Source organism: Bombus affinis, chromosome 4 (assembly GCF_024516045.1).
Source record: "Bombus affinis isolate iyBomAffi1 chromosome 4, iyBomAffi1.2, whole genome shotgun sequence".
NCBI classification, from domain to species: domain Eukaryota; kingdom Metazoa; phylum Arthropoda; class Insecta; order Hymenoptera; family Apidae; genus Bombus; species Bombus affinis.
This window is the reverse complement of record NC_066347.1, coordinates 3,227,818-3,251,005: the sequence shown is the minus strand read 5'-3', so window position 1 is coordinate 3,251,005 and position 23,188 is coordinate 3,227,818. Positions and strand designations below refer to the sequence as shown.

The 23,188-nt window shown below is 35.7% G+C and overlaps 1 protein-coding gene across 2 annotated transcripts in view; it reads left to right on the top strand.

The window, feature by feature from the left end:
• Positions 1-23,188, top strand: part of LOC126915774 (transient receptor potential cation channel subfamily V member 5) — a 68,503-nt gene that overhangs the window by 43,309 nt on the left and 2,006 nt on the right. The window contains exons 7-12 of one of the 2 annotated variants that reach the window (XM_050720780.1): positions 1,358-1,519; positions 1,943-2,140; positions 2,849-2,958; positions 12,855-13,198; positions 17,874-18,122; positions 18,588-18,891. In XM_050720780.1, the coding sequence (XP_050576737.1) occupies positions 1,358-1,519; positions 1,943-2,140; positions 2,849-2,958; positions 12,855-13,198; positions 17,874-18,122; positions 18,588-18,891 (1,367 nt within the window). Of the gene's footprint in view, positions 1-1,357; positions 1,520-1,942; positions 2,141-2,848; positions 2,959-8,863; positions 10,231-12,854; positions 13,199-17,873; positions 18,123-18,587; positions 18,892-23,188 lie in introns of those variants that run through there. The other variant, XM_050720781.1, reaches the window with a different exon arrangement.

Sequence of the window (23,188 nt, the reverse complement as noted above, 5' to 3'; positions counted from 1 at the left end):
AATTACATTCAACGACCCGGCCCCCGGACCTGCTAGAAAATAACGCGCCACACCGCGTTTCCCCGAGATCTCGTATATCTTCCGCGTAATTAACGAATCGATTATGCTGTCGGGCGACGAAGGGGAGGGAATTTATTCCCTGTGAAACATTTGCTTAGAATCGTTGGTCTACGGGAAACGATCTATCGGCAGATTATCGAATTTGAAAAACTGATGCCTGGATAAAAATTGGCAAACTTTCCGAGTGAAAAAAAACTTTCCCGTGAAGATTCGAATTCAATGTACGTTTTGTAGAGGGAAGATTCCCTATGTTGTATTTACGTATTTTAGGGCAATTTAATACGAATTTAAATCGGAATTTAATTTCTTACTTCAGCTTTTATGCAAGAAATTTGAAAACATTTAAAGCCCGTATTCACCGTCTACTCGTTTTATGTTGTTTATCGTAAAGCGTGTTATTACATCCGCATCAACATTTTCATAGCTTTAACGTCTAGAGAGATATTGTCATACGAGCCTCAAACTGATCAATTCCACTTTTTAGAAATATACCAATTTCACATTATCCACGTACAAAACTAGTATTCGATGTTTCAAACAAGAATCTCATTTTCGTAAACGTATTTGTCGCAAGAAGATTGCAGAAATAATTGTCAATTCGAAGGAAAATTTCCAGAGATAAAGTTTGTAATAGTCATTTTTCTATGCATTTTAATTTACCGACTTAGTCAGCATAGCTTCCGACCGACTCATACAGAGAAAGGTTATCGAATTTGCGCCACTTAAACACAACACTTGCGATGCAAACGAAATATAGTTAAACTTCGATCTTCGTTACAGCGTTTACTTTATAATCCGCGAATAAAATTTCTCTAATGGTAAGTGTAAATTTACTGCAAAACCGGCCTTTTTTTCACCTCATAGAACGCTACGGTACGCATTAATTTTGAATTTCAATTAGGAATTGTCTGCGCGAATAACGTTACATTTTTCGGTCTATTTCATCAGTTTCCCTATGTTGTATATTCTTTCTTTTTATTTTTTGCCTTAAAAAGACAAACGAATAAAAATTTGCACCACGCCAGCGCCAACACCGCATAAATAGCTTTATAAAGCGTAGAATGTTCGCTAAAAATTGTTGCTCGGTTTTACGGTTCGTCTAGCGATTCGTCGAAACACGTCGAATTAAACATGCGAAGCAGCAGAAGAATCGGCTGGATTCCCGCTGGTAAATCCATGGCAGTGCACGTTTGCTTGCGACACGATTATTTTTATCGATCCGCTGCCCGTGATTCCGGATCGTTCGAGCGTGTTGGAGACGATACTGATAACGAGGTGAAACGATTATCCGTTTCAGTATACGGACCTTGGTTACACGACCTACCCTAATTTATCGAAGATGGTGTTCGCCATATTTATGGTCCTGGTGCCCATACTGCTTTTGAATATGCTGATTGCGATGATGGGCAACACTTACGCGCATGTGATCGAGCAGAGCGAGAAGGAATGGGTGAAGCAAGTAAATATTTGTACAATGACATAATTAATTGATGATTTCATGGATTAACGTATCCTATTGTTTGCTATCCCTTGGGTTTTGTATATCATACGATTGCGTCGATCTGCAAGTCTACAGATAGAATTAAGTGTCATACACGTGTATTTGAATGCCGATGAAGTATGATTAAATTGTTGAGTTATGTAAATATTAAAAAAATGTGTATATATATGTGATAAAATTGATATATCGATGAAGTAGTCATATTATAATCGTAGTATGATACATGTGTAACAAAAAATTTGGTAAAGGTCTTATTTTGAATGGCTATCACTTTTAATATATATTCTGCTTATTTTTTATTTAAGAATTAATTAAGAAATTGAGCTAAAATGTCAGAAAATTTTAGAAGCAGTCAATTATAGAGCGTTTAACTGGTTGCAGTGGGCGAAAATCGTGGTTTCTCTGGAGCGTGCAGTCGCGCAAAAAGATGCGCAGAATTATTTGCAAGAATACAGTATTAAACTGGGGCCTGGAGATGACCCGAACAACCCCGCTTCGGAACAGCGCGGAGTCCTGGTTATTAAAAGTAAATCGAAAACCAAGGCGAAGCAACGCAAAGGCGCGGTGGCTAATTGGAAGGTGACGTGTTTTCCTCTGTTGTTTCATTTTCTCTCTTCTTTTTTTTTTTTTTTTTTTTAAATAGGTTTTAGCGTCGCATCAACTACACATATGTGATTATCAACGACGATAACGAGTACTGAAAATATTATGGATATTAGATTTTGTTACACATATAACATAGTGCTTTTTAAATAGAAAGAAACTCGCTGAGTTGATATCCATGTTCAAACCTATGTTCAAACCTATGTTTCTCCTCGTTTTATAGCTATCAGCTTTGTGCTTTAACAAGTATTATTAATGGATTTTTGTACAGTAACGAATCGATTTAAAGGGTCCGGATACATTTCAAACTTTTCGAAATCTTTGTTTTAAGCGACTAGAATAACAAAAATAACCGAAGTAGCGTTATGAATTTTCATCAGCTGTATTTCTTGTAATTATCTTTTCTTTATCTCGATATTACAGTATTTCCAAGAAATTATAATAAACGTATTAATTTAATTTGCATTCTCTTTCTCTCTTCTCTTAAAAACTAATTGCTTTTACACCTTATTATTTTTAATTTAACTTCAATATTACAGGATTTTTTAATGAAATTAAAATAGAATGCAGTTGCAAAATGCAGTTTGCCTTATCTTCCACTTTTCTCGTAGAATTTTTACACCGAAATTTTTTAATCTCGTTACTCTTAATTTAACTCTTTATGTTTAATGCTTCTGCTTACAGCGCGTAGGCAAAGTGACGATAAACGAATTGAAGAAACGTGGCATAACAGGAGAGGCGTTGCGACGAGTCATGTGGGGTCGAGCATCTTTCTCCACTCCTGTCAGAACAAGGTAATATCAAGTTGCGTTCATTATAGGACAAAGGAAGTGATAAATGTAACATCGAAATCGTTAATTGATTCGTTAACGGGGGCCCACGTGGTGTCTGAAACCATGTAAATTGTCTCGGCTTAATGGAACGCGATACAATTGACCTTGCACCTGTGAGAGTTAATATGCAAGGCATCAAGGTTACGAAATCCGATATTAACGTCGGTAAATGCGGTGCATTCGATATTGATAACATGAGGGGCATGACACGTGATTCGACAAACTATTATCTCCAAGGACACGATATTGGTCGACCATAATGCTTGACAGTGTCATCATTTTGAGTACTCCTGTCATGCTATCACATGCTGAAGGCACTGGAATTTCTACCAATTTGTGTTATCGAATCTGGTATAATATCATACGAGATAATATTTGGCGTTCAAGGACTAAAAGACTAAATTCTGAGGATTCTAGGTGATCAGCTATACAAGGCGATCCACTTAACTTTATCACCTAGAATATTTTGCTTGTTTTTGATAATATCAAGGAATATTTCAGATACAAGTCGAATAGTTTCGAGGAGAGCATCATTTGGCATGATTAGTTTTTTCAGTGGATGAACGCGTAAATGATATATGAAGGTTAGCGTTGTTTCTTTAAGTGAAATCATATAATTTAATAAATTAATCGATCCATTGCGATATTCTTGATAAAAAAGTGTATTTTCGAGCTATCGCGGGGAGACGCGGTCGCGAGAATACGCGTCAACGGGAATCGTAAATTCCCGTTACGATTGTAATAATCGACACCACGAATAGCTCGATCCCCTCATTTCGTTTAGGATAATAAAGGTGGTTGTTGTAGTATAACACTGTGATTCACAGGGTTATAAAAATATATATTTCCAACACTTTGTACAATCACACAAGTTAGTAACGCCGTTGATTAAGATACAGGTAACGAAGAAAAGGATTATTCGTAGATGAGAGAATTCGTGTATATGTTGACTTTGATTGACTAGCGAAACACTTTGAGAGCCGTCGGAACTCTCGGATCTGTAGGTATTGTGAGAGCTGTAGGAACTCTCGGACCTGTAGGCACTGTGAGAGCTGTAAGAACTCTCGGACCTGTAGGTACTGTGAGAGTTGTAGGAGCTTTCGGACCTGTAGGCACTGTGAGAGGTATAGGTACTCTGAAGTTCGTTCTCATGTGATTACGGAGGGAAAGCTCGGTATGGGTGTGCTCTTTGAACGAAGAACGTGGATTCGTTGCTTACATTTTTAGTTAGGAAAGTGAGGGCAATGATCCGCGATGCCGATTGATTATGACCAATGTTGGGAAGGAAGATTGGAGGAAGAAGCCTCCTACCAACGTGGTTCATGGGCAACATTGTTTATGGGAAAAAATCCGGATTTTCCGTTAGGTAGATCTCCGCCTCTTGCGTTAGGCCACTACCCGCTTTCTCCGTAATTCTTAAGAGCGCGTAATAAACCCAAGGACCTTTCTAAAAACCAACCGAAAACACTTCTAGAATTAGAAAGTCTTTTCGGGCAAACAGATTGACTTAAACCATATGTGCGAACAATGCAGTTAGGATTTCAAATTTATGGTGAATTCTTGGGCCTATTGAGGGTTCGAAGGACGGCACGTAAAAAAAGTTTTTTTTTATATTTATTTCTTAAAATTCACAATATGTTCAATTTGGACATTTGGTAGAATTTTTTTAACAGTTATATTAACATGTTGGTGGCTACCCCCAGCGGGGTACCATCCTCGCGTTTGCTAGGTCATGTCCTTTATGAGGTCTGCTGGGTGCTTCCTTTTTAGCCTTCTATCCATGTTTATGGCTTTGAACGTTTCCGCTGCTAGTCGGTTTGGGTGTGTTGCTATTCTTGCCTTGTATCTTTCCGTGTTGCTGCTGATTGCTTCCTTGACCGTTCTGATTTCCAGGTCTCTCCGTATGTCCTCGTTTCTGACATACCAGGGTGCGTTTACTACTTCGACTACCAAAGGTGTTGGTGCTGATGTGTTTAGTGTTTATTGCGTGCTCTGTATTTAGTATTGTTTCGGGTTTTGTGCTGTCCTGTTGGACTTGTATGTTAGTGTATGTTCTGTTTCGTAGAGGCGGGAACAGTTTGCGTTGTAATTGTTTCCAAGCTTCACAACCTTTATAGCTGGCTGGGTGTTTTCCGTTGCAGTTATAGCATCTAACTTCCTCTATTTTTCCCGTGGATGGGCAGTGTATTGTTAGATGATTTTTTGCGCATTTAACGCATGCCGGGGTTCTGTTGCAATAGTTTTTTGTGTGACCGTATTGCTGACACCTTATGCATTGTGGGATATCCTTTTTATGTCTAGGTGGCTCCACTTTTACTATTGTGTTTAGAAATTTTTCTATATCATATATGTCTTTGTTATTATTTCTAGGTTCTAGGTCGACTAGAAATAGCGGTAATGGTTGTTTGGTATCATACTTGTTTATGTTGTTTATTGACCTTACCTGGTGTCCGATTTTTGCTAGTTCTTCGCTTATGTTGTCGGTGTTTGTTTTTGGGTGTAATCCCCTGATTACTGCTTTGTAGCTTTTGTCGGATTTGAGCTGGTAGGTGTGATGCATTTTTATACTTTAGTGATCTTGTCACTTTTCTGAATGTGTCTGGGGTGTTGGTTTGCACTTTCACCTGATCTATTTTTGTTTGTTTAATGGTGTGGTTTTCTTTCCCTGCTGTGTTGTTTAGCAGTTTAATGAGGGAGTCTATTATTTTCGCATTTATGTATATTGGTCACTCCTGCTCGGACAGCCGAGGAGGACGGACGTGTCTAGACGGTCGTCCTCTCCAGGTATAAGTGAATAGTGAAAAAGTGCTTCAAAGTAATAGTGCTGCAAAGTGATAGTGAGGAGGAAATAAAATAGCAATGCAGATACCAACTATAAACATAGCAACAAAAGGAGAAACATACTATATAAAAACCAAACAAATTAACATTTAGACAGAAGAAACAAAAGAGCATCGGGGACAGGAAGATAGCAATTCAGAATATGAAAGATACTACCAGGACGAAAGCTGGAAGCCAGCGAAGGCTAGCAAAAAACGCAAAACAACTACAGACATAAGTGCCATAGGAAACCCAGTTACAGAAAAGCAGCGATGGCTGCAAGAATTACCATTAAGTAACTCCTTCAGCTCACTAACGGAAGAAATAGACGCTGACCCCGTAAATAAAACCACTATCCAAACAAATCATATTACAAAACCACCACCAATATTTGTTGAGGCCCAAATAATAGTATCTACTAAATAATCTAGATGAGAAAAACAACTACACAATAAAGCAAACAAAATTGGAACAAGTAAAAATACAAACGAACACACCAGAAACATTTAGAAAAGTTATAAAAGCATTAAAAGAAAAAAATGCTATCTACCACACGTATCAGCTTAAAACTGAAAGGAGCTACAAAATTGTCATAAGAGGATTGCATCCTAAAACCAACATACATAAACTAAGCGATGAGTTAGCTAAAATTGGTCATCAAACAAGAACAATAAACAATATAACAAGATTCGACACAAAGCAACCATTACCACTATTCTTAATAGAACTGGAACCCAGAAACAATAACAAGGAAATATATGATATCAAACAAATACTAAACACAATAGTAATAGTCGAACCACCACGACACAAAAAAGATATACCTCAATGCATGCGGTGTCAACAATACGGACACACTAAAAATTATTGCAACAGAAGCCCAGCTTGCGTCAAGTGCGCAAAAAATCACTTAACTATACACTGCCCATATTCTGGAAAAATAGAAAAAGTTAAATGCTACAACTGTATCGGAAACCACCCAGCCAGCTATAAAGGATGTGAAGTAAGAAAACAATTACAACGTAAACTGTTCCCGCCCCTACGAAGCAGGACAAGCACTAACACACAAGCCCATCAGGACAGCACAAAACCTGAAATAATACCAAATACAGAGCAAGCAATAAACACCAAACCTATCAGCACCAACACCATTGGTGGCCTAAGCTATGCTCAAGTAACCAGCCAACCAACACATACACACAACCAATACCACAGCAATAGTAACAATGACACTGCAGAAATCAAAGAACTGCTCAAACAATCCATAAAGAACACCGAAATGCTAACCAGAATGATAAGCGAACAAAACGCAGTACTCAAACAGCAAACCCAACAAATCACAGTCATGCTACAACTAATTACAAACGTGCTAAGCAAAAAATAAAAACGGACACTCTAAAAATAGCAGCCTGGAACTCAAACGGCCTACAACAACGGGCCCTCGAAACTAAAACATTCATATACAATAATAATATAGACATACTACTTGTCTCAGAAACACACTTCACTACAAAAAGCTACATGAAAATACCATACTACACCATATATGATACCAAACACCCCTCAGGAAAAGCTCACGGAGGGACAGCAGTGATAGTCAGAAACGATATCAAACATTATCTACACAGTCAAGTTAACAAAGAATATTTACAAGCAACCACTGTTACAGTTCAAACTAGCAGCAACTACTTCCAGTTGTCAGCGGTATATGTGCCTCCGCGACACAAAATAACACAAATGTGGGAAGAATACTTCCAGGACTTAGGGGACAAGTACATCGCAGCGGGAGACTACAACTCAAAGCACACGCTTTGGGGATCAAGAAACATTACACCTCGAGGTAGAACACTGGAAAAATACATTAGAAATAATAACCTCAATATATTATCCACAGGAACACCGACACATTGGCCGACTGACTTGAACAAAAAACCAGATCTTCTGGACTTTGCAGTTACAAGGGGACTAAACACAAATAAACTAAAAATAACACCCAACCTCGAGCTCAGCTCCGATCATACACCCATAATAATTGAATACAGAAACAAACCAATACACTATAGCAAACCAGAAACACTATGCAATAAAACCACCAAATGGCAAACTTTCAAAGAAATAATAGAAAGCAAAATAAACTGCAACATCGCGTTAAAAACTCCTGAACACATAGAACAGGCAGTAGCAACATTGACAGCAACTATTCAAGAAGCAGCAAGGACAACCACTACACCCGAACCAACCAGCAGACAAACAATAACAATCCCGCAAGAAATACTCGACAAAATCAAAGAAAGAAGAAAAGCAAAAGCAAAATGGCAAAAATACAGAACCCGAGAAAACAAAAAACACTTAAACAAACTTGCAAAGGAAATAAAAAACAAAATAAAGGAGCACAACGATAACGAATTCGCAAAGTTCATAGGGACACTCTCCACACACGAGAACACCAACTATTCACTATGGAAAGCCACGAAAAAAATAAGGAAGCCAATAATACCCGTCCCGGCAATCAGAAAAGCAGATAACACATGGGCAAGAAGCAACGAAGAACAAGCTGAAGAATTCTCCAACCACCTCTGCAACACATTCACACCACACATTATCAACAACAGCAACCTCAAAAGTCATACGGAGGAGGATCCACAAACCACTACTACCACAGCCGACAAGGAATACACCATACCTAAAACATCGGCACAAGAAATTAGAAACATAATTGATAAAACAAAAAACAACAAAGCGCCAGGAATCGACCTAATCAATGGTAAAATCTTGAAAAACCTTCCGCCAAAAGCAATAAGACTAATGACAATAATATTCAATGCAATTCTAAGAATTCAATACTTCCCCAAACCATGGAAATTAGCACAGATCAAAATGTTACATAAACCAGGCAAAGACCCGCACCAAACTGCATCTTACAGACCAATATCACTGCTTCCAGTATTTTCCAAAATAGTGGAAAAAATAATATATTACAAATAGACATAAATAAAACAATAATAGGGACAAAAAAACTAATACCGGAAAACCAATTTGGATTCAGAAACAAACACTCCACGATAGAGCAAATGCACAGGCTTATCAACGAAATAATAGTAGCACTAGAAAACAAGGAATACTGCACAGCCCTCTTTATGGACATAGAGAAAGCATTTGACAAAATTAACTATGAAAGCCTACTACAAACAATTAGGAAACAATTCCCGGAGCCAAATACACCAATAAAATCCCACCTAAGCACCAGAACCTTCGTAACAAAAATCAAGGACACACATTCTGAAGTTAAAGACATCAAGGCAGGGGTACCACAAGGAAGCGTCCTAGGCCCAATACTATACACATTATACACGGCGAACATACCAACAACTACCAATAGTACAGTACTGACATTCGCGGACGACACAATTATACTAGTCAGGCATACGAACCCAGAAACGGCAGTCAAATTACTACAAGAACATATCACAAAAATAGAAAAGTGGCTACAAGAAAAACAAATAAATGCAACCATATTACATTCACGCTACGAAAAAAGATACCACCAAACATCCTTCTGAACGGCACGCATATAACACAAACAAAGCATGTCAAATACCTAGGACTCCACTTAGATACACAACTCACATGGAAACTACATACCAAGTCAATAATAGAAAAAATACAGAAAACAAGGAGACAAATACATTGGCTAACAAGCCGAAAATCCAAATTAAGCATAGAAAATAAATTAAAAATATATAAAACGATCATAAAACCAATCTGGACGTACGGAATACCACTATGGGGGACAGCAGCAATGAGCCATATAAACAAAATAGAGATAATACAAGCTAAAATCCTTAGAACAATAGTAAACGCACCATGGTACGTTAGAAATGATGACATACGGAGGGACCTGGGAATCCCAACGGTCAAGGAAGAAATTAGCAGACACTCAGAAAAATACAAATCAAGAATAGCAACACACCCAAACCGGCTAGCTGAGGAAACGTTCAAAACCATAAACATGGACAGAAGGCTAAAAAGGAAGCATCCAGCAGACCTCACAAAGGATATAACCTAGCAAACACGAGGATGGTACCCCGCTGGAGGTAGCCACCAACATGTTAATATAACTGTTAAAAAATTCTACCAAATGTCCAAATTGGACAAATTGTGAATTTCAATAAATAAATATAAAAAAACTTGGCTGTGTAGATAATGTTTGATATTGTTTCTGACTATCACTGCTGTCCCTCCGTGCGCTTTTCCTGAGGGGTGTTTGGTATCATTTATGGTGTAGTATGGTATTTTCATGTAGCTTTTTGTAGTGAAGTGTGTTTCTGAGACAAGTAGTATGTCTATATGTAACAAAAAGTGTTAACGTATTTCTATAACGTGTAGTCGGAAAACTATTAGTTTAGTAGATATTTTAGCTTTAATTTGTCAAACTTAAGGTATGAAAGGCAAAGATAACGAAAACACTGGAATACCATTTCGCGTTTTTCCCTTTGCCTCTCATACGTCAAATTTGACAAATTATAGTTAAAATATCTACTAAAATAAAAAGTATATACGAATAGATAGTAAACAGATTAATACTCTTTTGTAGAGACATAAGGAAGACATAAGGAAGTAATACATGCTAATGTATTAAAATATATATGATTCCGATTTAGGAAACATCGATGATATTCCTGTACGTGTTCACATATGAAAAATGCTAATTATGTGAAATTACGTTGCTCTCTAAACCATTCGAGTTGTACCTGGAACATATTTTAATATTATTAAAAACAACATTTCAAGTAATAGAGTTAATTGAACAACCTTATACACGTGACTTGTTTTGAAAGCATTGAGTAGACTACGGATATTTATTATGCAGCTTCATAATTCTACAAAGATAATTAAAAAGGAATGGAACCTAGATAGAAAATTGTTTGTTCTATTACTTTGGATATTTCATACATATTTTCTTATTACTCGTACTCTGCATTTTCGCATCTTTAAGGGAAGGCTAAGGTTAATTCGTACAAAAATAAGGCATGTTTTTGTGAATTATTTGTGACGACACAGTTAAAATCTCTTTATTAAAACCAATAATACATTAAAGTATGACATTCGAAGAATATTGTATAAAATTTTCACGGAGAAATATTAAAAAATACGGCAATGGCAGCAATTATTCGGACGTGTCTCGGAAAAAAGTAGAATTGCTCATAACTTGGTGCTGGATCATCTGAAATAAAAAAATCAAAGTTCATTCGTTAGGTAACAATTTTCCCCAGGTAACGCTGGGAGGAGTTTTCGAAATTTCAATTTTTCACTTTTATGGAATACTTTGAAGGAAAAATTAGCTGCAAATTTTCGCAAAATTTTAACTGTGCCGTCACAAATGATTCACAAAAACATGCCTTATTTTTGTACGAATTAACCTTAGCCTGCCCTTAAATTTAACATAAATTCATTCTGGAAAATTTTAGAAATGTTTAAATTCGCACAGAATTCCGTGGTCTAATCATAATGGTACGGTATTGTATATGTTGTCTGGCTAATAAATATTAATATGCCCATATTGCATAAGTATGGGATATTTTTTCATTGGTTCTATAGTTCGGGTATTACCGATAAAAATTTACGCGAGTTTAATAGCATTCGATATCAGACAACTGATATTAAGAACGTCTGCATCGGACTCCAATTTTAATGGCACCTCATTGCGATTGATTTTCATAAATGTTAAAGAGTAGAAATTAGCTTGAGAGTAGCAGAGCTTTCCACCAAATTTTACTTATCAAGATATTTTATTTAGGTCGGCATTTGTACTCGATGCTCGAACTTTTAAAACGACGAGACTCGTAAATGATCAGACGGAACGACTTCAGATGATTTTAATGTTCGAAAGGCTTTAAACGTTAAGGCTTGAACGCTCGAAACTTCACGCATATATTTTACACAGTAAATATTACGAGTTGTAACATTAAAATAAGGTGGATATTAAAATTCTTTTTTTACAATAAATATTAACGTATTTCGTAAAATATTTACATATACAGAATTCATGCATATTTTATTCAATTCCAATTTTTCATCGCTATTTCTAACTTAAATATTTGGCGAAATTTGAAACGCAGTTCATGAATTTCCAAAATATCGTATTCGGTCTCGTTCGAATTTCACTTTTATACAGTGAATCGCATTGATACTCGGTTATCATAGTGTTCGAGAGATTGTTGAACATGTTTGTTTACGATAGAGTTAACGAACCGATTGCCTTATACCGCGTTAAAAAACATTCATTAGTTTATTTACTAAATCCATATGAACTTTCTGCGTAGCAGACGACAAACTAAATAATGTAATCAAATTTTTTACGTATGAAGAATGTTCAGACACATATAACATCTTGTTTTTTATGTGCTTTTATCGCTGATGCAAATGAGATGCGAAGAAAAAAGAAAAGCAAGGAAAAACGAGTCTCGAAATAGGCAAATTATTAAAGTAGACTGTAAATTATATTTAAATCATTAGGTTGTCCGAATAGTGTCCCTCTTTCGTAAACGTGTTTTTTACGACAGTGCATCTTCATACAAACGTGAAACCAAGTCTGTGAAATGTCGCGGTGTTTATCTCAACAGAACAAAATGGATCGTACAATAATAAATGATCGTACAAAAATAATATGAGGTGTAAGTGTTGTCCGTGGTAATTGTAGCTGCTGGTTGTAGATATAGCTTCTGGGGTACTGCTGTTTTTCTTCTAATTTAAAAATCGTGGAAGAAAATTCGAATTCCGGAATTTGAAGCCGGGTCCCGAACGTTCGTAATCTAAGGCGCTAACCACTGCGCTGCCGTTGTCCGGTTCTGGTTAGCGTCGAGCGGTGATATTTTGCTGTCGAGTGCCGTCACAAATATAAAACAATAAACGTTGTGCGTCTATTATTTCCTCATAAAACGAAAGAAACTTTTCGGACAACCTAATAAATTATAAAGTCCCCAGTAAAAGATGTTATTTGGATAATACCGAAGGAGAGATAATCAATTTCTGCGCAGTCCAAACACTGCCGAGCCTCAAGTTTCAGCGGTTACGGCCGGTTTTGGAGACGCATTGACCGCAGCGCTGGATGTGGTGGCGTTCGCCCACGATCTCGACTTATCTACTGCTACGGAAGGAATTCCGACCAACAACGACGCGAAGCAGTCGAAATCGAAGACCGCCTGCAAAGATCAAGTAAAATCGGCGACGAATAATAAGGAGAAAGTGTCGACGAACGTTCAGCAACAACGGAAACTAACCACTGAAAATTTGGATAATCTGGCGAGCAGTCGTAATGATATTGACAAAACATCCAGCGAATTTGTGGCCGTTCGCGAGATGAATTCGAAGAACGCGAGTCGTAAGTAAAGTTATTGCATTAATTAAAAAGGAATTTTATGAAAAACTATGAAAAATAGTGGATTGCAACAACGAATATATTTTAAATAATGTTTAATACTGTACGATAGGTATTTCATGTTCTTAATATTTTAATATAAAGTGATAACATAGAATAATAATAATGATGTGCGAATATTTTGATATTTCTATTTTAATTTTTATATTTTTAATATTTTAAGATAGAATAGTAATAAGAAGAATAATATATGAATTTTTATACAATTGGTAATCACACCGGATTACTGATTACGCTCATCCCTAAACCCGGAAAACCAATACACGAAACTAGCTCCTATCGCCCAATTAGTCTTCTATTAGGTCATCCCATAAGTTCGTGCCGACTTTTGTATATACATTTCATGTGTCGATTTATAAACATACGGCGATAAGGGACCAACGCACTTGAAAAATGGGAAGAAGTTGTACAACGAGAGGAGGATTACATTTTTTCATGAAACTGAAAGGTATGTAAACAATCTTAACATATCTAACCGCTCGAAAAACGGAACGAACTTATAGGATGATCTAATACCTACTTTGTCAAAACTATTCGAAAAGTTGCTAACGAATCGACTCCTTCCACTTCTAGAGGATCTGAAAACCCTGCCAGATCATCAATTCGGCTTTCGGAAGCAGCATTCCACAATAGAGCAAATCCACCGAATAACACACAATATCAGCCAAACCCTCGAAAAGAAAAAATACTGCTCAGCGGTATTCCTTGATATCCAACAGACATTCGACAAAGTATGGCACGAAGGGCTTCTTTACAAACTTAAAAAGGTCCTATCACACACTTACTACTCCATCCTAAAGTCCTACCTAACCAATAGGCAATTCATGATTAAATACGCAGACGCCATTACCACAACTTTCCCAATAGAAGCGGGCATACCCCAAGGCAGTGTCCTCGGACCCCTTCTATTCTCCATCTACACTGTCGATTTACCAATATCAACAGATATAACCATAGCAACATTTGCCGACGACACAGCACTATTAGCGTCCCACACCAACCCGATAATAGCCTCATCCACTCTCCAGCGAGGTCTCGACTCAATGGAAAAGTGGTTCCATAAATGGGGCTTCAAAATTAATGAAAAAAAATCCACACATGTAACCTTCACGCTGCGAAAACAAACCTGCCCACAGGTCTCCATTAACAATATAACAATTGCCAACAAGGACACATCTTGGTATGACTCTGGACAGGAGATTAACCCGGAAACAACATATCCTAGACAAATCTAAACAACTCAGGGACAAACTCAAAAAATTTTATTGGCTCATTGGCCGTCGCTCCAACCTAAGCACGCAGAACAAAATTACGCTTTATAAGGCCGTAATAAAACCAGTCTGGACCTACGGAATCCAACTATGGGGAACAGCAAGTAATTCCAACATTGAAATACTCCAATGCTTCCAATCGAAAACGCTAAGATCCCTATTAAATGCACCCTAGTATGTTACCAACGAAACAATCCACCGTGACCTCAAGATACCTACAGTCAAAGATGAAATACACAAGTCTAGAAGCAGATATAACACAAGAGTCAACAACCACCATAACCCATTAGTCACCCAACTACTGAACACGACGGACCAGATCCGCAGACTAAAAAGAAAATACCCTTTAGATTAAATCCTTAGATCCTACTAAAACCAACAATATAAAACTATTATAAACCATGTCATTGTATCACGCCAAATGAAGTTACTGAAAATTCTCAACGAGAATTGACTGTAAATATTCTAACAAATAAAAAAAAAAAAATTCAATATCGTTAATCCTATAGCATCCACGGGCGAGATGTTTTGTGAACCGATTTTTACAGACATCGCGCAAGATATTTCGTTTATAAATGAAAAAGGTTTTTTTTAAAAAAGGTATAGAGATATTGAAAGTTGCAAATGTTTCGATAAAAAAAAAGGACATTATTCACAATGGACACAATAGAGCGATTCCTATCTCGGCAATTTGTTGAACCAATCCTAATCTGTAATTCAATGAAAATTAAAATATTTCCTTTTCTTTTGAAAATGTGCGATAATAAAATTGTTTATTTTGATTTTTCTTTCAAACGATGCATTCCGTCAATTATAAACAATTTCGTTTCTTTATAGTTTAAAAAGGAATGCAAGACGAATTATTCTGCTTTCTTTGACTGTCTTTACGTGTTCTCCAATTTGTTTATTAAAATCTGATATATCCTCTACATATAATCCAAATTTTGTGAGTTATTTCGAAGCGCTATAGTAATGGTAATCGAATCAAGCTTATGAATGTGTATGAATTTTTACTGCTGCATATAGGTCTTTATTTGTCGGATAAAATTCGATAACAAAACCAAGTTCCAACTTCGATGTTATCCGTTAGAAAGTAATATCGAGGCGTGAAATAATTGGTAATTATTAAGTACAAATTATTTGATATTGAATTAAATTTCGAATTTCAAAACGTACATATATAACTGAACAGATCAAAGTAGAAATATAAATGTTACAGCTTTTCGCGTTATTAGGAAATCTCACGAGTTTGTTAAGCAGAAGTCGATTAAATCTTGCGGATTCTTCGCTGGATGCTCTCATTTTGTCTGCATAATGATCCATGTATTTTAAAACCGAACACTTGTCATTCAACAGCACCTTAAATTCAAAAGCTTGCAGATCTTAATCACGATAATTTGGTTATTAAAGCGTAAATGAAACGAGAGACTTTATTGATTAACCTAAAAGTAGTGCAACAAGCATTGGATAATTTATGGCCTTTCATCCGTTAAGCATATGATTATCATAAATTAGCAAAGTTGTAACCTAATTTCCTTCGTTAATCAAATATTGTAATCCTTCAGTATTCTTCAGCAATTACTACAATATTATACCTTCTTCCTTTAATTATTACTTCTGTTTCGAGGTTTCCATTAACAAAGAACATTATCAATTCATTAATTATCACCTTCGGTTCCTTCAAGTTTTTATACAACTCTACGTACATTTTTATTGCTTTTTACTCGATATAATCAAACTGTGCCAACTTTACAAGATTAAACTAGATTGTAACCATTATATGTTATGTAATATGTGTAATGTGTAGTGTAACAAATTTAATATACGTGTGTATTTTATGCCTTTTCCCAAAAAGAGATAGAAGCAATACGAAGAAATAATATTTCTATTTATTTAAAGAATTATTTTTACATATAACAACGTAGCTACTTTGATATTTACAACAATACAGACTTTTCTGTTCAAGTTTACTTTAATCCACAATTCTCTCAAATTGCAGATCTCGTTACTCGTATTATTTTCTTACGAGTTTGCTAATTAGATAAATATCAACGAAACCATAAATGTAGACTTGATCAACGTTTCGAACAGAAATATTTCAAATATTTTTCAGCGGCCTCCTATGTTTCCGCCTTTCTTGTTTCCGGCGTCCTTGATCTCGTTTCTGCTCATGAGCAACAAAACAAAATGCCGCTGTTTCAGGCATCGCTGCACAACAAGCATTTCCCATTTTTGGCCTGAAAATAATTCACATTCGTTAGGATTTAACGCAGCTTGGCCAACTTTCATTATGCAGCTTGTTGTGCGCAGAACGTTAATAAAACTTGAAAACGAGCTTGCGCATTAAAATAATGAAAACTGGTCTATTTGCGGCAAACAAAAGTCTGCACGGACGGAGAAATGGCAATTTTTAACAACTTCAATTTTTAAACAAATAAATTTAAAAATAAAGATAACGATACAGGCAACAAATTTCTTTTTTCAAGAGAAAGATTCCTTTTCCTCTTTTCTCTTTTTCAACAGGAAGATCAGCAACAATTGATATGTTGCCTTCATTCGTATATGTATACGGTTTCTTTTTGTCGGATATAGGTCGTGAAATGTAAAAAATTAAGTTTATTAAAAAGTTTCTTTTCGTGGATTTGAAATTTGTATCTTCGTTGTTATTTCTACTCATACGCATTTTGGTGAACGATGTTTATACATCGTTTAGAATTGTTTGGATTTGAATGAAATAATTTTCTATATTTCTGAGAAACTGCAATTTCTTTGAACTAAACAGTGCTGGATCGAAACATTTTGTTCAAAACAATTAACAAATTACGGTCTTCAGAAATGTTTCTACATTATGGAAACCCGTTTGCATTTGTTTAAAATTAATTTTGTAGTTACTTGATAAAGTAGCTAATTAGTATCGATACTTCTTTTAATCGTTTTTTAAACTGTCTGGAATCAGGTTCTTATTTTACGTTTGTTCGTTTAATACATTAACTCGATAAAGTTTCAAGGAAGATAATAGCCTAGTAACAATAAACAAATATCGATAATCATGCGATATAACGTATAATACGTATAAGAAAGTAACAATTTTATCCATATTTTCAATGCATTTAACTTTACTTCAGCAAAAATGGAGCTATGTCCAAAAGAAATAAAAATTGCTACAGTATAAAATCGAGTTCAGCAAAAATGGAGTTGTTGAAATTTTCTTTTTATAATAATCGCAAACGAGCAGTGTCTAACGAAGAATATATCAATGTTATTAATATTATTTATAGATATAATAGACTTCGCAAAACGATGAATATTAAAAAAAAAAAAACACCAAATATATATATTTATCCTAGATTCGAGCATGGCCGAGGATTTTCAGGATCCGCTTTTGGAGCTTGTGATTGCTTCCGAAAATACGGACGATCCTGAAACGCTGTTGAAAATAGCGGAACGGGCCGCGGTGAATTTCGAAGTGGAGAGCAGTTCGAAAATAAATCTGCAAATTTTGGAGCAATTCACGATGACTAAGCTACCTATGGAGGAGAAAGTTGCCGCTACAAAGAAGCAGTACTTTGTTGAATCGAGTGACAACGATTTTGGTGGTAATAACGAACTACTTTCCGCAAAATATTTCTTTAATATTCTAAGAATTAATCAATGGCATGGTCGCACACTAATTGCCTATTACTAAACGCGCCACCGATTGCATTAAGCGTAATTGTTACTAGGTGAATTTGAATGAATCATCTCTGTACATTTGCGTCTTACCTAATTTAATCTGCAAACACCTCATCAAATCGAATTTTATTTTTGCTTTATTCTAAGCAACAAAACGAATAATACCAGAGAATTATTACAAACCATCAAAATTTTAAATTTATGTTTAATATTTAACATGGATTTATACGCGTATAATTAAAGTATTAAAAAGCAAAACGATCTCTCAACGATAATTTTACAATGAAAATATCAAAGAATAAAACCAGCAATGGCCGTGTAGCCGTAAGTTTTACCGGAGAGCGTTAAGCGTCACGCGAATTTCATGAAAATTGATTGTCTTATCGCAGGCGACAACCTACTCGGAACCGAGGCCCGTCTACGTAGAATAAGATCAGCGAACAACAGATTTATCACGACACGGAGACGGTCGCGGCACACCGACGACGACCTGTCATCCACGTCGTCCACATCCGCCGATAGAAATCCTCAATATCAGCCATTGCTCAACGGCCCTGAGAACTTGGTGAGCCGTCAAATCGAAAGTCGGGAGAGCTCTATCGAAGCAATTAAGCCGCAAGTAAAGCAGAACGGGTCATGCGATTCAGTGAAGATCAAGGTTCAGAAGCGTCGACCGAAAACGGCGAAAAATAGGTAGCTAATTCATAATGAAACTCTTTTAAATCTCTCTTTCTCTTTTAAATAATTGATAGAATTAAACTTTAATTGCGGAATTCAGGATTAACGTACTTTAAGCTATGCAACGTAGAAAGGTGAAAATATTTTTGAATAATTTACATCCCCAAATCAAAGACTGTATTTCTGTAGAGTATAAAAAAGTTAAATAGATAAGAAGAGGGACGAAAGGGGATATTTTTCTAGGGACGACATATCAGTAAAATTAAAGTACTGTTATTTGGTTTTAATTAGTATTGTTAAGATTATCCGATTATAATTATTATTTCCCTATATTTACCTGTCCTATCTTCTATTTGTTAGAAAAAGTCTACTTTAGCCTTTAACTACGGACCACTTAACTGTTAGAAGAGTCTGTATTTTCGTTTCATTACCACAATCTAGCGAGGGAGCTTAAAAAATTCAACATTTGAGTACTTTTAACCGTAAAAAATCTATATCAATGAATATATATATATATATATATATATATATATATATATATATAGTTATAGATCAAAATATCGATACTAGAGTAATATTATATTATCGCAGCTAAAGGTTAATCTAATTATTGACGTAATTGATAAAAACCTGAGAGTCGTATCAAAAAACTATTAAGAGCTTCAATTTCGCAGAGCTTGCCCTACTTCCTCAATTAAGGTGGTTCATTACGGAAAATCTATACTTATCAAAAAGCAATATTAACGTTTGATATTTCAACGCCGTCATCATTTTCCTCGATCGTCAATCCCATTACCTGTATCCAATTTGAATCTCCCGTAACGCGAGCGTCATCGGGCATCTAACAAAGCCATACACACGTAACAAAACAATTATCACTTAAAGAACAGTTAAATGGAAATCCGTGGTACGGCCGAACCGACTTCTTTGGACTTTAATGAAATTTGATCGAGCCGCCGCGTGAACGCCCGCCAGAGAAACGAAAGTATAGAAAATACACAATTTCCTGGCCCGGCCTCGAAAAGTAATTACAACATAATGGCCGAGTTACAACGTTTCGTGGCATTCGTGTTAAGTCACGGCTCGGATGTATGTACAGCCACGCATACGTATACCGGACAAAGTTATATAGAATCAGGCTGAAAATACTAGAAGCACTGGGCAACACTATCAACAATCGATCGTGTGTCGACATACTGGGACACGAGGAACACGCAATATTGGAACATAGATTTTCTATTTAGATTTGTGGAATGTTTCCTTCCACCATTTTCCGTACGAAGTTGGAAAACAGACAGGTTCGCTTTTGCGTATAAAACACATACTCGTGGATAAAATTAAGGATGGGTTTTCGATTGTTTTGCATCGGTGAAATTATACATGGTTCGTTGTAATTGCGTAGATCGTAGATGATATAACTGAGAAAGGAATAATACCGCAGTATCGCTCAAAGGTATGTAGATGCTTACTTACTTTTAACGCAATTGAATAATTTCGTTATAGAATTACACAAAAAAAATCCAGATTAATTTTATTCTTTATTATTAGATTGCAGATTTTTATGCACTTTTATACTTTTACGAATAGAACTAAAGAAATGAAATTTAAATAGGAATTTGTTTCATCTCTCGAGTATTATAACAAATACTTTATTTTGTGTATTTTATATATTTTTGCGTGTTATATACACCATCAAATTTCCCATAAATACATAGAAATCCGCATTCTAGTGATAAAGAATAAAATCGGTTTGGATCCTTTTCCGCGTAATTTTGTAATGAAATTATTTGATTCTATCAAAAGTAAAGAAGCGTTTACATACTTTTAAGCGATATTGTACTATTATTCCCTTTACTTATTATTATAGCTGTATCTCGTAGCATGTTACGACACGATAAAATTTGTTTCTACATAATCTGCGAAAGATCGACATCTGCAAATTTGTCCTTTCCTTTCAAGAAAACATGTATTTCGTTGTTACTCCTCGTCGAAACACGAAATTATTCTTTTATCATAAAGAATCGATCTTCTGTTAATTTTATTGAGAGTTTAAACGAACATTCCTTTAAGGTGTACAATTTTTCATTGTTCAATTTCCAAGTAATCGTGTTTCAGAACAAAGAAAGCACAGCGAACGAGTCACTCGAAACTATAGACTCAAAGCTGTGATTAATCGTCACAATGAAATCATTGTGTGTTACTCAGGTTGCACAGTGCTCGTTGTTACCTCGTGAATAGAATAATACAAGACGTTTTGTTCCAACGTTAGAATAAATCTTACGCATCTGCAGCAGAAGTTTGCCACGCGAGGTACCTATTCATCGAAACATTCTTCTTTGCGGATTATCTGCGAGGTAACCGCTGGAATTTTATGGGCGTGGCAGGATAGAAAATAAATTTCAACGATTATTATTTTTAACCTATCGTATTTTTCTTTATGGACTGAATGAATTAGACACGAAAGACAGTAATCATTTTGTTTTTGGAAATTTAAAAGTTAACCATACTAGTGTAATACGAAAGTGTCGTTGAACTGAAGAAAATTTATGGGAAGTAGAGAATCCATCGATTCAGCTTGTGAGCGCTTTAAATATATCATTGCAATTGGATATAATTAAATATAATTGTTGCTATAATTAATATCAATTTGGAAGAATTTTCTTTGTCTTATATCTATCCCTTGACGAGTGAACATTATTGAGGATAATGAAATCTTGAAATAACAAAATTGCTTTGTAACATCTTTCTCCGAAGATGATTAAATCGTAGTTGATATTTTCCTTAAAAAAAAAAAATAACGAATTTAATACTCTAACGTTTTGAAATAATCTATTATTACTAATTATAACTTTATATGAATTTGTTTATAAATTATAGTCCTTTCGTAGAAATAATCCCACGAAACGCGACAGATACTTTTTCCGCGTTATACCATACGCGTGAAAATATTTTTCTAAACAAAAAGTCGAAAAGAGCATTACAGTCCAAAAACTAGACTCCAAAGCTAGAATGTATTAAGTCTATTTTTTTTTTTTAAATAACATTTTATATGTTTTCCGCGTCAAATTCTTCGCTCTTTCCGATAGTAAAAATTTTTTCATCGTAAGCTTTTTGTATAATAGCGTAAAAATAACATTCAGTCCGTATCTCAATACAAAGTTTTTTGCAACTTTGATTTGCTTTGCTTTAAAGTTTGAAAAACGTGACTTAATATGCCCTGGTTCTGGATTCCAGAAATATTAAATTTATCTAGCACGTTACACGATGCATTTGTCGCTCTCTACGACTACTAATTTTACCACTGTTTCGTCACGTTATATAGTTTACATATTTCGTTTCTTAGTTCAAAAATTTCTTACAACTTTTCATTCTGATCGACGTTGATTCGCATGAGTCGCATCACTCGTTCCATCATCGACTTGTCACACGATTTTTATCCGAGATCCTAAAGCAACCAATGGGACGTGGATAACGAAATGATGAATAGCTATCTGAAACAAGTAATGTAAATTACCATGCGCGAATTTCAAAATTTTCCGCACCGATATGTAATACAGGAGCCGTCTGTTACCGATACAGTTAGTTTCGGTGAAACGTCAACGTCCTCTGTAATTATTCCACGGAACTCGATGCTGCGATAAATTATTAATCACTCGTTAATAATTCTTCTTCAAACGAACGCCACGGGACAACAAAATCGGATCACGAAGTATGCAGCCGTTCGATAAACAGTATTGGGAATCACGCGAGCGCGATATTGCTCGTGAAAGAAGGAATTTAAACGCGGAACGATCGGTGATATCGGCGATTACCAAAGGCAAATTGAAAGTATAGCTTTATTAGGCGGGATAAACGCGGAGTGCGAGTCGTTTCCACAGCAAATTGAGATTATGCGATAAAAAGGTGACAACGGAAGCGAATTTGTAAATATTGTCATAATGAATTGCTTATTTATCCGATCGAATTATATTGTTTAATTGATTTCTTCCATATTGGTGTATGCAGAGACGTAGTAATAAAAAGTGGGAGAATATTATTTTCGACAAAAAGTATGAATGTTTGATTTCATTTTATACGATGAGCTCTTATTGCGATCACTTCAAAATCAGAGAAACAGCGGAACAAATGCGCAAGGAGCGAAATATTGATCACAGGCAACGTCGTTGTTTCTATTATTTCTCGAATCAGCTAAAGCTGCAATATCGATTTGGAAGTAGAATTGAATAAATTCGAACAAAAGCATTACACGTACACAACGCAATGTCCAAAGAATCATTCATTTTTATAACAGCCATTCTTTCACCAGATATGA